Here is a 15,450-nt window from a genome sequence, read left to right as displayed (position 1 = left end):
TAAGTAACAAATATGTAAAACACAAATATAAACACATATATTTTAGTAACATTTTTAGGCAGGGTTTTCTCTGTTGTTTAACTGCTAAAAAAAAATAAATAAAAAAAATAAAGATGCTACATACTAAGAAGTGAAAAAATTTCCATTGAAGGAAAGGCAGCTTCAAAACATTTTTAGAACACAAACCACCCATTTTATATAATTGCTGTGCAAACACAATTATTGGCAGAACTGTCTAATTCCTGGCCTTCACATGGATAAAAAGAACAGCAGTCTCTTTTGGACAAGCTGAGGCTGGGAATGTAAAGAATTAAAAAGTGGATAATAAATGTTTTCTCTGTATTTATCCGGGGAACCATCTGAAGTGCCTGCTTTGCCAACAATGATGAAAACCAGATTATTTAGCTCCGGCCTCCGAAGCTGCTCCCCTCGCAGAGGTCACAGAGGTCACGTCTATTCCAGTAGATGCAGGAGGGGCAGGATGACAACCGAGGTGATGAAGTACCCTTATAAATCATAAAAGTTAGAAAACTAATAAAAACCTACTGGAATATGAAAAGATGATTAAATATTTATTGAAAATTTAAATGTGACACTTAATGTGTCCTAATAGTCCTTGAGATCCCTTAAAGGCAATGTACTTTTATTGAAGGGGAAACTTTGTTTTGTTCAGAGCTTCATTCACATTTAACAGCCAATTTGAGTGATTTTTAAGTAAAAGTAAAATAGAAAGTGCCTCCTAGGAAAGAATGTCCTAGTTTCAGCATTTCTCTGGTATTAATCTGGAGCTCTCATTTTAACACTGCCTACAGGATGAAGTGTGAATTTCTCAGCCCCACAAGCTAACCTGTCGTTTCAATGTCTCATCTACCCCATGTCTACAGCAACCCTCCCTCCATTACTGCTCATCAGAAGTGGGTAGCTGTATTAGGCACACTCATTCCTCCATATCTTTCCTTCTATTTTTCTCATTTATATTTCTGTTGAAATTTTACACAGCCTTCAAAGACCTTTTTTAGAGGATTTTCTCTAATTTCCTAAATCTGGAATCTTTGCTGCTTCCATTATTCTCTCAGTCTTTTAAAAGTTTGTTCTTCCTGTATTGCTTTTAGTTAATTCTGCCTTCTGCTTTAGGTGATTGCATCCATCCTTTTTTATCATGATAAATACCTCTTCAGAGAAAGAGAAAAAATATTTCATAGTCATGTTTGTTTATCATACCGCATTTATGCCAAGAACCCAACTAATGTCTGTGATATTGGTGAAGCACAGAGACAAAAGTCATTCTCACAAATGGAACATATTTTTCCTCAGAACCCTTGCACGTTGTTCCTTTATCACATGGCCATTTGGATTCCATCTGTGTCTTTGTACTTCTCAATATGACAATCTAATTATGACATCCTTGCTTAAAACTCATCACTGTTGAGAGCATTGTTATCTACTTTGAAGTCACCTCGGCCTGTCTTGGGAGAGGCAAAAACTGCCCACCCAAGTGGGAATTGTTTGCAGGCAAGTTTCCAAGGACCAAATGGGGACTGATAACCAGGGACCCTGACCAATAAGCAAGGACCCTAACCATGTCCTTGTTTACCCTTTCCTTGCCTGATTCATCTGTGACTAACTTGGGAATAACTTGGTGTTATTTCCTGACTCACCCCATGATTTCTTTGTTATTTCCTGTGATGAATAATATCATATAATGTTTTGGTTATAACCCTCAATAAAAGCAAGATGCTAGTGGAAGGACAGCAGGAGTAGAGACATTTTTCTCCTCCTCTGCCCCCCTAGCTGTCCTGTCATTCACGGGAGAAACTACTTTTCATCAATCAACCTCAACACCCATCTGCAGCACATCACTGCTCCTAATTGACCTTAGAACAATAATTTGACTCGTGTTAGATAAAAATCCAAATGTTATTTAATGACCTTCAAAATATAACTTAGGTTACCAGCAAGTAATCACACTGTTATACACATACACACACACACACACACACACACACACACACACACACACACACACACTGAAGGTCTTTGTAGCCCAGCATTTTTGTTGTTACATGAAATACTTTGTTCTTCCCTTTCTTTTCTCTTCATTTTCCATTTGGTGACTATTCATCTATCAGATTCCAGATGAGATGTTATCTCACTTTGGACATCATAATTAGTTGCCTCATAAGCCCCAGTCTCTCTGTTATCTAATAGATAACAAATATCAGAAAGACGGTCAAGATCTGATTCTGCTATTTAGCAAGGAGTAACTGTAGACTAGAAACTTTATCATAGGTATCACCTACAAAATTTATTAAGTCATAGATGATTGGGGCCCCATCCTCAAAGTTTCTGATTCAAGGGCCCTGGGTTGGGTCTTGTCTAAAAACTTCCCAGGTGATACTGATGATGCCTTCTGGTGATGATCACAATTTGAGAACCACTGCTTTAGGTAATTGATTTATCTACCTTTCTGAGCTTTGGTTCAGCATATACAAAGTGAGACTGAAAGTGATGCTTTAAATATTAGTGCTGTGTGTGTGTCTGTCACTGTCAACATGATTTACATTATGATGTAAGACTATAACGCACCAATAAGATCATATTAAAATAAAAATTAGTTGAGATATGCTCAATCAATCCTAGCAAATATCATCTTTATATTTGCTTTATTTTACTGTATTTAGCTGCAGACTGAACCAACCATGCAAGGAAGCTGGGAACCCCATTAAGAGGAGAGATCACTTTGGTTTTATTAGTGTTGTAGCACAGATTCCTTATGAAGTACACTAGTGTCACTAATTAAATATATAGCTGCATCAACTCAATATAAAAGCATTTAATGAATATCTAGTAAAATAAATTTAGTGCTTCTTGTCGATAGTCTCTACCTAGAATGTTCCATGTGATACAAATCAGCTCACTCTATTTTTGGTATCTTGGTACTGATTTTTTTTTTCCTGATTTGCTTGTGGTGATTGATTCCTAGATCACTTTTGGTTATGGTATGTCCGTTCCCACCATTTTAATTTCTAAGAAGATTACACAAGCAACTTCTTTGTATAAAGAACTAGAAATGAACAATCACACAGACTAATCATTTGTCTCTTTAATCTCATCTTCATAAGGAATAAAAGCAATTGCAACAATATACTCCCCTTGCCTTCTGAGCCTGAACATAGACCTTCATTTACACTGGATATAGGTTAACAATGAAGATGTAAAGAATTTAATTTTAGTTCTTTGTAAAGTGATGAGGTCTCCTCTCCAGAGCCATTCCAGTTTTTACTGTCTCTAACCCCATCATCTTTTGAAATTTAGAGTTCATGTTTACTTGTTAGTTCAGCAAATATTTTCCAACGTCCTCCAAGTGGCAAGTATTATCCTCATGGAGACGATGCCACACTGGCCAAAAGTCCATGCTTCACAGAACCTAAGGCAGGGCACTTACAGGCCTATGCTCTAATTATTTGCTTCCCTCTTTCCCATGCTAGATTTGAACCTCTTGATGGCAGGATCTAATTGATCTTTGATTCTCCAGTTCAGTATCTGGGATATAGCAGGTATTCATTCATATGGATAATTAGTATCTAAGTAGAAAGACAATTGTTATTATATTGGTGTGAGAAAAGGAACCGAGCAACAAAGATTATATGTTGCTATTAATGAAACAGTTTGGTACTTAGTATTCTGCAAATTACAGAGTGCTTGTGTGAATTTTAATTAGGATCAGAAAGCAAAATGTGAGAGATTTTTACATTACAATCAAGATTTCCAGCTTCTCTGGAAAAAAGCCCACATTCCTGTATCCTGGAGCTGCTCCCATCCTAGAGATGCGAGCTGCCCTCCCCTTTGACCACAGCCTCACACTCCTTATCACATTACATGTTTATGTGTATGGCATTTTTTCCCCAGGTATTTACTGCAAGAAGAATAAATTTTATATAAATCTACAGAAAATTAATGTTTACAAGCTTACCAGCAACTTAACTCCAGCAAAATGAAAAAGTAATCTTGCTTTTACTCTCCTTTAGTGATGTAGTTTAAATGAAAACAAGTGAAATTTGCTACATAGCGTATTGAGTCATCAATCTACATTTTGTCTGTGTTGCTTTTCAGAACCTATTTCACAGTGGGATTCCTGCATATCTCGAATTAATCAGGTCATTGCCATCTACTTTTTGTCGACATATTCTATTTTAAAGTAAAAATAGTTCATTGTCAGCTACATTTTACTCTGTATCCTAGTTTAAAGTAAATATGTATCTAAATCTATCTGGGTTGGGTATTTTTCTTCCTTTATAATCATTGAACTAAATCTATTTGTCTTGGTTTGGTCATGTAAGATTAGGGCACTGATAAAACTGAATTAAAATTACAGTTTACCAAACTAAATATATTCATGCTTTGTTTTCAGTTATCCTTAAAAAGAAGAGGAAGCAAAGATTTGCCAAAATCTGAAAAAAAGACTCAACAGACTCCCACAGAGGTATGTGGAAATAAAATTTCAGCTGGTCTACCAAGCACCTCTAAATGTATATTGCAATAAGCTACATTGGTAAATAGATAGAATGGCCAAATAGACTTATGCAAAACATTGTCAAATTGTGCATATCGATTATCTAGCTGGAGATACATGTAGTATAAGGAATTCAGTATAAAGCCAGTACTAACATCTCTATTATAATTGCTTTTACCTTATAAGCAAATAGCCACATTAGTATTTTATGAGCTATTATATTTGAAAACTGTACCCAGGGTGGCCGGGCGTGGTGGCGCACGCTTGTAATCCCCGCGCTTGGGAGGCGGAGACAGGAGGATCGCGCAGGTTCGAAGCCAGCCGTGCGCTGGCTTAGGAGACCCTGTTTCCAAAATGAAAATGTAAAAATAGGTCTGGGAGTGTAGCCCCGAGGTAGAAGGGCTTCCAGGAACCCCAGTATCACAAAAAAAAAAAAAAAAAAAAACTGTACCCAGGGTGCAAATCTCACTTTTTTCATAATTAATAGGGCCAATAGAATGGCCGTTCAAATAGTACTGAGAGATCAATGTTGTAGGAGAATAGCAGAGGGGAGAAGCAGGATTGTGATGTCTTTAGAGAATCTTAGAATAAAGTAATTCTTTAGACCAGTGATAGGAGAAGCATATGAAAGGTAGAAAATAATAAAGATAAAACTAAGAAGATGTAGTCATCATGGGCTTGCTAAGAATATTAAAAATGGCCACAATAAAGAATAGCTCTGCTTCCAGGGTGAACAGAAGGTGCTGGTGATTGTAATGAAGAAGATTCTAAAAGACAAGGAAATATTTGGGACAGAAATGACATCGTGGTTTTCCAAAAGCACTTAGTTAGATTTTTACTTTATTTATTTATTTATTTATTTATTTATTTATTTATTTGTTTTTGTGTGAGTGGTATTGGGGTTCCTGGAAACCCTTCTACCTCCAGGCTACACTCCCAGACCTATTTTTATACTTTTTAATTTGGAAACAGGGTCTTTTAAGCCAGCACGGCTGGCTTCGAACCTGCGTGATCTTCCTGTCTCCGCCTCCCAAGTGCAGGGATTACAAGCGTGTGCCACCACGCCCGGCTAGATTTTGACTTTAAATGTGTAAGTTGGAATCTATATTATGAATCTATCTCTTAAAAAAAAAAAAAAACTTACAAGCCGGGCGTGGTGATGCATGCTATCATCCCAGCATTTGGGAGGCTAAGACCAGAGGATTGCGGTTCTTGGACAGCCTCAGCTACTTAGTGAGGCCCTCTACTACTTAGTGAGACCCTGTTTCAAAATAAAGAATCAAAAATAGAGCAAGGGGTGTAGCTCAGAGGTCAAACGCCCCTGGGTTCCATCCCCAGACCCGCAAAAATAAATAAATAAATAAATAAATAAATAAATAAATAACTTATAAAGTGCTTTCTTATTAGATAACTAATTTTTCAATATTTAAAATATGAAAAGGTTGATTTTAATTATTTTTAAAGCATGACATATTAAGTGTATATTACTTCTCCTTTTCCTCTCTCTCTCTCTCCCTTATGTTCCTTGGTTAATTTTTTTCTTGGCACTTAATTAAGAACATTTCTAAGCCTCAGCACTTCTAGAATCCGAGAAAATCTCATAACAACATCATAATACCTTTTTTCTTTTTTCTTGGTGTGGTACTGGGGATGGAACCTAGCGGCTTTCTACCTCTGGGCTACACTCCCAGACCTATTTTTATATTTTATTGGAAACAGGGTCTCACTAAGTTACTGAGAGCCTCACTAAGTAGCTGAGGCTGGCTTCGAACCTGTGCAGTCCTCCTGTCGCAGCCTCCCAAGTGCTAGTATTACAAGTGTGCGCCACCACGCCCAGCATAATATCTTTTTTCTTTTTAACCTTTCTCTGCATTGCTTTAATAAATCTAAGTATATTCTTTCATTAAGCTTTGACACTCTGTCTTTGCCATAACTTGAACCACCTCATTCTAAAAAATTTGCTGTGGGTCACTTCATGTGTTGCATGAATCCTCTTCTGTGCCTTGGTTAGGAAATAGATGCTATGTGCTTCCAGTTCTAAATCAGCTTTAATTGGCAGTTTACTTTCAAAAAAAAAACTTATGTTTTACTTACTGCATTACAGTTTATTTATTTCTTCAACTATATTCTTGAATCTAGGAATTCTCAACTTTGTTCCTGGCTCTATGGACTCCCACTCCTGTGCATGGAGGCATCTTTCTTCAAAACATCCACAGCTTTTATCACGTTCCCTCTGGGACCCAAAATGTTGCAAAAGCCAAGATGCTTTACAGTCTGCCAGTTTTTATTTCAGAGACATGGACTTACAGGGAAATTTATAAGTGTACTGTTTTGGCATTTGCAGGTCTGCTATCATTTTCAAAACATTTTTTTTCAGAGGTTATGAGTTATTATTTAAAAACCCACCCTCAGAGACTGAGTGAGACTGCCTTGGATCTTACTTTTGAAATGGTTCATTTTTATAAAATTATAAAATGATTATATTGGCCAGGTATAGTGATGCATGCTTGTAATCCCAGCATTTGGGAGGCTGAGACTGGAGGATCATAGTTCCTGGACAGCCTCATTTACTTAGTGAGGTTCTTTGCAACTCAGTGAGACCCTGTTTCAAAAAATAAAGAATAAAAAAGTAAGGCAGGGGGTATAGCTTGGAGGTTGAATGCCCCTGGGTTCCATCCCCAGACCCGCAAAAAAAAAAAAAAAAAAAAAAAAAAGATTCTGTTGTACAGTCAAGGTTGAAGTTTATTGATCCACATGCCTACACTACTGACAGTGTCCCATTGTGTTGTAATTCTTGCCGTGAATTGATCTCTTCTGTTTAGGGTATTTCAGAAACAGGGGCCATCTTATTCAGCTCTGAATCACTTGTGTGACCTGGCTGGCATCCTGTGCATGTTCAGAATACACATTTGAATATTCTCATGTTCTTCTCTTTGAGATTAAACTACAGAAAATTATAAACATGGTATTGATTTGGACTTGCAGTAATGGTGATTTTATAAGGGCTAACCTCTGTTATTGATATAACTTTGTATTTTGTTTTGTTATTTTACTTCAGCTTCTTTGATTCAGTCTTTACATGTTCTCTAGCAGCAAGGTGATTTTATTTACTGACAAAATGCATTGCAATTCAGAACAGTACCTTTAGGGCCTGGCCCAGGGTGAAACTTCTGGCATATACTCGCTGTATTATTTGATCTACACAGTTGTTTACTCTTTCTGTGCCACTGTTTCCTCTTCTGTAAAAAAATCAAAATCATAATAGAGAGTCAACTATATATACATATGTAGTCAAATATAGATGTATATCAAATATATACATCAAACATATAGATATTTGATAAGAATACAATTTAGCTTCTAGCAGTGGCTTTTTAAGTAAAAGTCAGGCTCAGTTTTCATCTTATTAATTAATTAATTTATTTATTTATTTATTGGTGGTACTGGGGTTCTTGGAAGCCCTTCTACCTACAGGCAATACTCCCAGACCTATTTTATACACTTTTTTACTGTGGAAACAGGGTCTCTTAATCCAGCTGCGCTTATCCTCCTGTCTCCGCGATCCTCCTGTCTCCGCCTCCCAAGCGCTGGGATTACAAGCGTGCGCCACCACGCCCGGCGTTTTCATCTTTTTTTAAAAATATACTTTTATTAGTGCATTGCAGTCTCATGTAATAATGTAATAGTTCAAAGTGATAGGGACATACATGCACACAGCACTTGGTGACCTTCCCTCTGGCCCCTTCCCACTCCCTCTTCTTCCCTGTACATGATACTGAAATGGGCATTGATAATTTTACAACTGTACATAACATATTATTGATCTTTCAGTAATTTTTCATATATAACAGAATCTCTTAAGCCAGCACGGCTGGTTTTGAACCAGCGTGATCCTCCTGTCTCCACCTCCCAAGCAGTGGGATTACAAGTATGAGCCACCATGCCCGGCTTCTTATGAGTCCTTAACATACACAAAAATAACCATTTACTTTACACCTCAGAGCATTTTGATTTTTTTGCCTACTATTTATTGTAGACAATAGGAGCAAGTATTTTATGTTCAGTTACCATAGACCAGGCACTTTCCATATATCTGTTATTTTTTTCAACTATATATGATATTTCTATGCCTAGTTTCAAATATCGCCAATAATAGGTTATAAGGTAAGGTTTCAATGCATTTTGGCATATAGGGTTCTTAATCTCTTAGCATTGCAGAAACTAGCACACTTTCTACTGTGGAAAGATTTAATTTTAAATAAGAAAGGTAATTAGCATCGTTAGGATAAGCAGCTCAGTCACACCAAAGATGGCGCCTCTTTGACTTCTCTTCTGGATTGTGTTGGCTACCTCATAGCCTGTCAAAGGGGGCCACGGGATGCCCAACAACCAGTCCCCTGGTAACACACTCACTGGGGTATGAGCCATCCAATCAGTAAACACCCCATACTTTGTGCGATCTTCCACTGTGAGTGGAAACCCCCTCCTATTTTCAGAAATCCCCAGCTCCTGGAGATATAAGGGAGAGGGGCAGCCAAAGTAAAGTATGCTTGCTTGCTTGCTTGCTTGCTTGCTTATCTCCGATGGTTGGCCTTGGGTCTTTTCTGCGCTGGACTTTCAAGCATGTCCATCATCCTCTTAATGTATTTCTTTCCCTCACAATGGTTTTATTACTTGCAGAATATGTCTAAGTCTTAAAATAATCTTTGTGTGGGTCTTCATTCTTTTGAGCCAGATAGTTTATATACACACAAATCAGATATTTTCCTCTTTTTTGTTTCATAGCATAGCACACTGAAGTGTTATTATGCTCCAGTCTGTGGCTTATATTATGCCCACTTATGTTTTACTTAGATTCAAACTATAGCATATGCCAACCTTCCAGCATTTTTCTTTGTGATAAAAAAGAAAAAATTTCGTTGTACACATGGCCTGATCCAGCTACCCAGTCTCATCTACTCTTACTTTCAAATAGCACTTTGCCTATGCAAAAGCATATTTGATATTGTTAGTCACCGTCCTATTCAGACATTGTTTCTTACTATTAACAGAATGACCTCATGCGCCCCCACCCAAACCCTTGATGATTTATCTATCTCGCCTTCTCTACTCTTCTCCCTGCTTCCATAATCATTGAAAGGGCTCCACCCATCACCTGTGTACATATCACTCTAAGTCCTCCCTCCAGATCTGCACTCTCTCCAGGTACCACGATGTAATCCTTGTGACCTGGGGCCTTAGACTCCACGAGACTGTGGCTTGATGTTTCCACTTAGTATCCCTCCACTGCTATACTTCAAAGACCGCATTTCAAAAGCCCAAACCCATGTTCTTCACACAAAACCTGTCTTTGTCCATTCATTCCCTGTTATCGGCAGCACACTCCAGGGAGACACCTAAGTTCAGAACTTTAGAGTTATCTTTGATTCCTTTGCTCATCTGGTCTTGAACATTGTAATTTGTTCTTGGTCTCAGTGCAGTCTCTTGTCCTTGTGCAATGAATTAGCACATCAAAACTTCCTGTGGCACATCTTGTCCTCCTTTCTGTATACTGGTGAAGTTGTTTCGTGTCCTCTCTATACCTTCCTCCTGTCTTCTAAACCTCCCTTGTTATACCAGCCAACACATCTGACTTCTTTAATTTTACCCCCTTGCCTTTTGCTTCTTCTTTTATAGAGGGAATATGTGCAGTGCAAGGAATATGAGTTTTTGAATCAACTTGAATACAGATTCTACCATCACTTTTTTTTTTCTTATGGTGCTATGAACTGAACCAGGGGCAGTCTACTTCCAAACCATACTTCCAGCCCTATTTTATTTTTTATTTGAAAACAAGATCTTGTTAGGTTTCTGAGAGTCTCACTAAGTTGCTGAGGCTGTCCTTCAACCTGTGATCCTCTGGTCTCAGCCTCCCAAGTACTGGGATTACAGGCATGCACTACCACACCCAGCTTGCCACTTACTAATTTGTGCTCTACTGTGTTAAAGAAACATCTCTTCTCTATAAAGGAAAGAGAATATCACCTGCTCAGAGCACTGATGTTTGGACTTAACAAGAAAAGAAATGTAGTAGTCAAGTCTGCATGACCAGCAGCTCTCCAAACCTTCATACTCTCACTAGTAAAAGATAGGACAGAAGACCTGTGCCCAGTTTGCAATCTCTTCGTCACAGAGGTTCTGGGCCACATTTATGGAGTGGAGCATCTTTTGCAAAGGCTCACTTTTCTCCTCACCGTCTTCTACTTTTTCGTCAGAATGCATTTCAAACACAGATGACTGATTGTTGGGGAAGGAAGAGATTTTTATTCCCATTTTTTAAATGACCGCTGAGGCTATAGCACAATGGTAGAACGCTTGCCTGGCTAGCGTGTGCAAGGCCTACTAGGTTTCAATCCTCACTGATGCTAAAATAAAAAATAAAAATGAGGAAACCCAAGTTCACAGAAGTTTCACAATTGGCCCAAAATATGCTTAGAATTTTGAGAAACTGTCTCTGGGAAATATGTTTCTTATACTTAACGTGCTTCTCTAAAAACTTGCAGAGAAAGAGTGTGGATTTCTCTTGCTCCCCCACTTTTTTGGTGCTGGAATTTGAACCCAGGGGCATTCTACCTTTGAGCTACAGCCCAACCCTTTTAAATTTTTTGTTGCTGTTGTTTTGAAACAGGGTCTCCTTACGTTCTGTCCTCACTAAGGTGCTGAAGCAGGGCTTACACCTATGATCCTCTGGTCTCACCCTCTCATGTACTGGGAGTACAGATGTGCCCACAGTCCTGGCTTCATTTCTCCTTGCAATTTAGTTAATGATCAGGATTTTTGTGAGACGACCTTTTACTGACTCTCATGTATACCTTTACCAGGAAGGGCCAACTTTACCTATTTCATATCAGTGGCAGTATATCCTATTTTAAGATTAATGTAAAAGGAGGACCTCCCAGTTTCTCCTAAGATGGACCATTCAGGTGTCAAATCTTCCCTTCTAAACTGATTTTTAAGCACTTCTCTGAATAGTAATGGAAAAAAAATTTGTTTTTCTGGATAACAGAGTAACCATATGCCTTAGTTTTAAACTGAACTGAATTCACATTTCTCCTTTTCTTCCCATTTATTAGTTGGGTGACCTTGCACAGGTCACCAAACATCTTTAAACCAAGAACTCCTACTTATAACACCTATTTACAAGTTTATTCTGAAGACTCAATCATTAAGACCTTTACAGCATCAGACTCAGGGTGATGCTCTTAAATGCGGATGAGTGAGTAGACAGGAACCATGTGTTCCTTCCAGTGAACAGACTGCATATGTATTCCAGTTAGGGGAGTTCAGCCCATATCTAAAAGACGCACACAAAAGGAACATTGCTTAAACGACCACCAAACAGCTGCGTGCAGTTACACCACATAACGATCTCTGAATAGCGATGGCCGGTTTATTCTGTCTTCTTGTCTTCCTTTCTCTTTTGGTTTCCAGGACGTAACATTGACCTAATCTTTAATTGGCCAAAACAATGTAAGTGATTTGGAGAAAATACACATCTACTCTCCCCGTGCCATTAAAATCCTATTTACAAGAGAAAGAAGTCGTTTTTGCAGGTGTCCTTTTCTTGTTTGTTTGGTTTAAAAAAAAATACATAAAAACGATCTCTATCCCTTCTCCCTTTTCCCTAAATGAGGAGGACAACGAAGATCTGAAATGCCAGCTGCAGTTCGTTAAAGAAGAAGCCGCTTTGATGAGGAAGAAAATGGCCAAGATCGACAAAGAGAAGGACCGATTCGAACATGAACTCCAGAAGTACAGATCCTTCTATGGGGACCTGGACAGCCCTTTGCCCAAAGGAGAGGCGGGGGGACCGCCCAGCACCAGGGAGGCGGAGCTCAAGCTGAGGCTCCGGCTGGTGGAGGAAGAGGCCAACATCCTGGGCAGGAAGATCGTGGAACTGGAGGTGGAGAACCGAGGCCTGAAGGCCGAGCTGGACGACCTGCGAGGCGACGACTTTAACGGCTCCTCCAACCCCCTCATGCGGGAGCAGAGCGAGTCCCTGTCGGAGCTGCGGCAGCACCTGCAGCTGGTGGAGGACGAGACCGAGCTGCTGCGGAGGAACGTGGCGGACCTGGAGGAGCACAACAAGCGCATCACCGCGGAGCTCAACAAGTACAAGTACAAGTCGGGCGGCCACGACAGCGCGCGGCACCACGACAGCGCCAAGACCGAGGCCCTGCAGGAGGAGCTGAAGGCGGCGCGCCTGCAGATCAACGAGCTCAGCGGCAAGGTCATGCAGCTGCAGTATGAGAACCGCGTGCTCATGTCCAACATGCAGCGATACGACCTGGCCTCGCACCTGGGCATCCGCGGCAGCCCGCGGGACAGCGACGCCGAGAGCGATGCCGGCAAGAAGGAGAGCGACGACGACTCGCGGCCGCCGCACCGCAAGCGCGAGGGGCCCATCGGCGGCGAGAGCGACTCGGAGGAGGTGCGGAACATCCGCTGCCTCACGCCCACCCGCTCCTTCTACCCCGCGCCCGGGCCCTGGCCCAAGAGCTTCTCCGACCGGCAGCAGATGAAGGACATCCGCTCCGAGGCCGAGCGCCTGGGCAAGACCATCGACCGCCTCATCGCCGACACCAGCACCATCATCACCGAGGCGCGCATCTACGTGGCCAACGGGGACCTGTTCGGACTGATGGACGAGGAGGACGACGGCAGCCGCATCCGCGAGCACGAGCTGCTCTACCGCATCAACGCGCAGATGAAGGCCTTCCGCAAGGAGCTGCAGACCTTCATCGACCGCCTCGAGGTGCCCAAGTCCGCGGACGACCGCGGTGCCGAGGAGCCCATATCCGTGAGTCAGGTACAGTTCTGCCTACTGCGAGCCACGGCGGTGGCGAGGCTGGCCCGCGGCGCTGTGGTCCCTCGTGGGTGTCCTCCAGGTCCTGACTTCCACACCCCGCCTTAGGGAAGCCCCGCACTGAAGTTGCAGGCCCAACTGGGCACCTGTTTCTCCCCATGGTGCTCCTGCAGGCCTGAGGTTTCTATGACCCCATTATCTTGCAGCTGTTTCCCCCCCCTCTCTCTCTCATTTAAAAGGGGAAACTTAACATCTCCACTCAGAGTTTTTGGGTAAAGATGAAAGGATTTTTTAATATGCATTGTTTTATAAGGTCGACATTTTTGTTTTTCACAGTTACACCACTAACACAGAGCTGCAGGGAGATCATGGACAGGAAGGAATCTTCAAATGTTGACTTGAGAGTTTTGAGCCAAGATTCACATTGAGTTTAAGGTTTTTATTAAAAAAAAAAAAGTACCAAATAAACACACAGGATTGATGGGGAACTGCTGATAAATGTAGACAGCATTGGCAAAGAGATAGGGTCATGTGCCCTAGAGACCTGCCTAAAGGAACAAAAGAGGGCCACCCCCATTCCATAGTTGAAGTAGCACGGCTATTTCTAGGCACAACCTCTCCAGGTTCTATAACAACCAGTCCAGGTTCAGGACTGGTGAAGGAGTGTTATGTCCTCACTTTAAGGGAAAGCTAATTCAAAGAAATAGTAATAACTATTCCAAGCCTGGCGTGGTGGCACACGCTTGTAATCCCAGCATTTGGGAGGCTGAAACAGGAGAAACCTGCTTCAGGGAATGTCTTGGCTACTTAGTGAGGCTCTTTGCAACTCCGTGAGACCCTGTTTCAAAATAAAGAATAAAAAATAGGGCTGGGGGTGTGGCTCAGAGGTAGAATGCCCCTGGGTTCCATCCCTAGTACTGGAAAAAGAAAAAGAAAAAAGAGGAAAAAAAGGAAGGAAGGAAGGAAGGAAGGAAGGAAGGAAGGAAGGAAGGAAGGGAGGGAGGGTAATAACTATTCCAGAAGAGGGAAGACCCAGTATTTTTCTCCATCCTGATTTATTTGTAAAGGCACACCGGATGAGTTGGACTGAGCTGCTTTGGCCAGGTAATAGTGGCCACGGAAAGACCTATGCATTTTTTCAAAGTTAACCACATTAAAGATAACTTAGGAAACAAAGGAGATAGTTCTGTCTCCTATGGCAAGCCCAGTGTCCCGTGTCCACTGGAGAACCCATGCAAGTACAACAGCATGCATGGCTTTCAAGACACGCAAGACATTTATATGTAAAAATCAGCTAATGCACAGAAGCATGACATTAGATGAACTGCTTGCTAAGTCACAGCTATCAAAATCGCAGCTCTTCTGCTTATTTATCTTGCATGTTGCTCTGCTTTGCTATAAATAAGACAGAAACTTGTTGAAATGTTAAAGCTTTCTTTCTCTATCATATCAAATAATTAGTTTTTAGTTTCTTCATTGCAGAATTTTGAATATTGTGAGCATGTGGTTATTTCTTTATGCCTAGTGGGCGGGGGGGGGATATAAATCAGAGAGAAAGCACCGTGTATAACAACAAACTTTCAGGTTTTGTAAAAGTAAGCTTAAGAAAGTGTCTTTCAAGTTGAATGAATACTTAAATTGGTTGATATAAATATTTTAAAAATTATTAATTAACTTTTTCTTTGTCTTTGCATTTACCTTCCCAGATGTTCCAGCCTATCATTTTACTTATTCTCATTCTTGTATTATTTTCGTCACTTTCTTACACAACAATATTTAAACTTGTCTTCCTTTTTACGCTATTTTTTGTACTGTAAATCTCTCATCGTTTACCATTCATTGTAGTATTTTCAGTTTGTTTTATTTTGTTCATCCTTCAAGACAAGAAGTAAAAGAAGTATAATTTCTGTAGTAATCAATGCTGTAAAAACACTGAAGACTGCTTATTTCTGTAAAAAGACACAATTCATCTTACCACTACCAAAATTCAATAAGAAGGCTAAGCACGAAAATATTTCAGGTAAGAAAGTAAGTGTGACTTTTGGGGGATACAAATCATCTTAATATTTGCTTTTTTCTTTTATATCTTGAT

The 15,450-nt window shown here is 40.4% G+C and overlaps 1 protein-coding gene across 1 annotated transcript in view; it reads left to right on the top strand.

Moving 5' to 3' along the window:
• MTCL3 (MTCL family member 3) overlaps positions 1-15,175 on the top strand; it is a gene marked incomplete at both ends in the record, with an annotated part of 43,053 nt that extends 27,878 nt beyond the window's left edge. Inside the window, 3 exons of the mRNA XM_080700032.1 lie at positions 4,412-4,483; positions 12,186-13,361; positions 15,065-15,175. Of these exons, the coding sequence (XP_080556158.1) occupies positions 4,412-4,483; positions 12,186-13,361; positions 15,065-15,175 (1,359 nt within the window). The remainder of the gene's footprint in view (positions 1-4,411; positions 4,484-12,185; positions 13,362-15,064) is intronic.
• Between the last annotated feature and the right edge of the window lie 275 nt (positions 15,176-15,450).

Source organism: Muscardinus avellanarius, assembly GCF_963383645.1.
Source record: "Muscardinus avellanarius genome assembly, chromosome: 8".
Lineage (NCBI taxonomy): Eukaryota > Metazoa > Chordata > Mammalia > Rodentia > Gliridae > Muscardinus > Muscardinus avellanarius.
The sequence above is the reverse complement of the archived record's forward strand: the minus strand, read 5'-3'. Positions and strand labels throughout refer to the sequence as shown.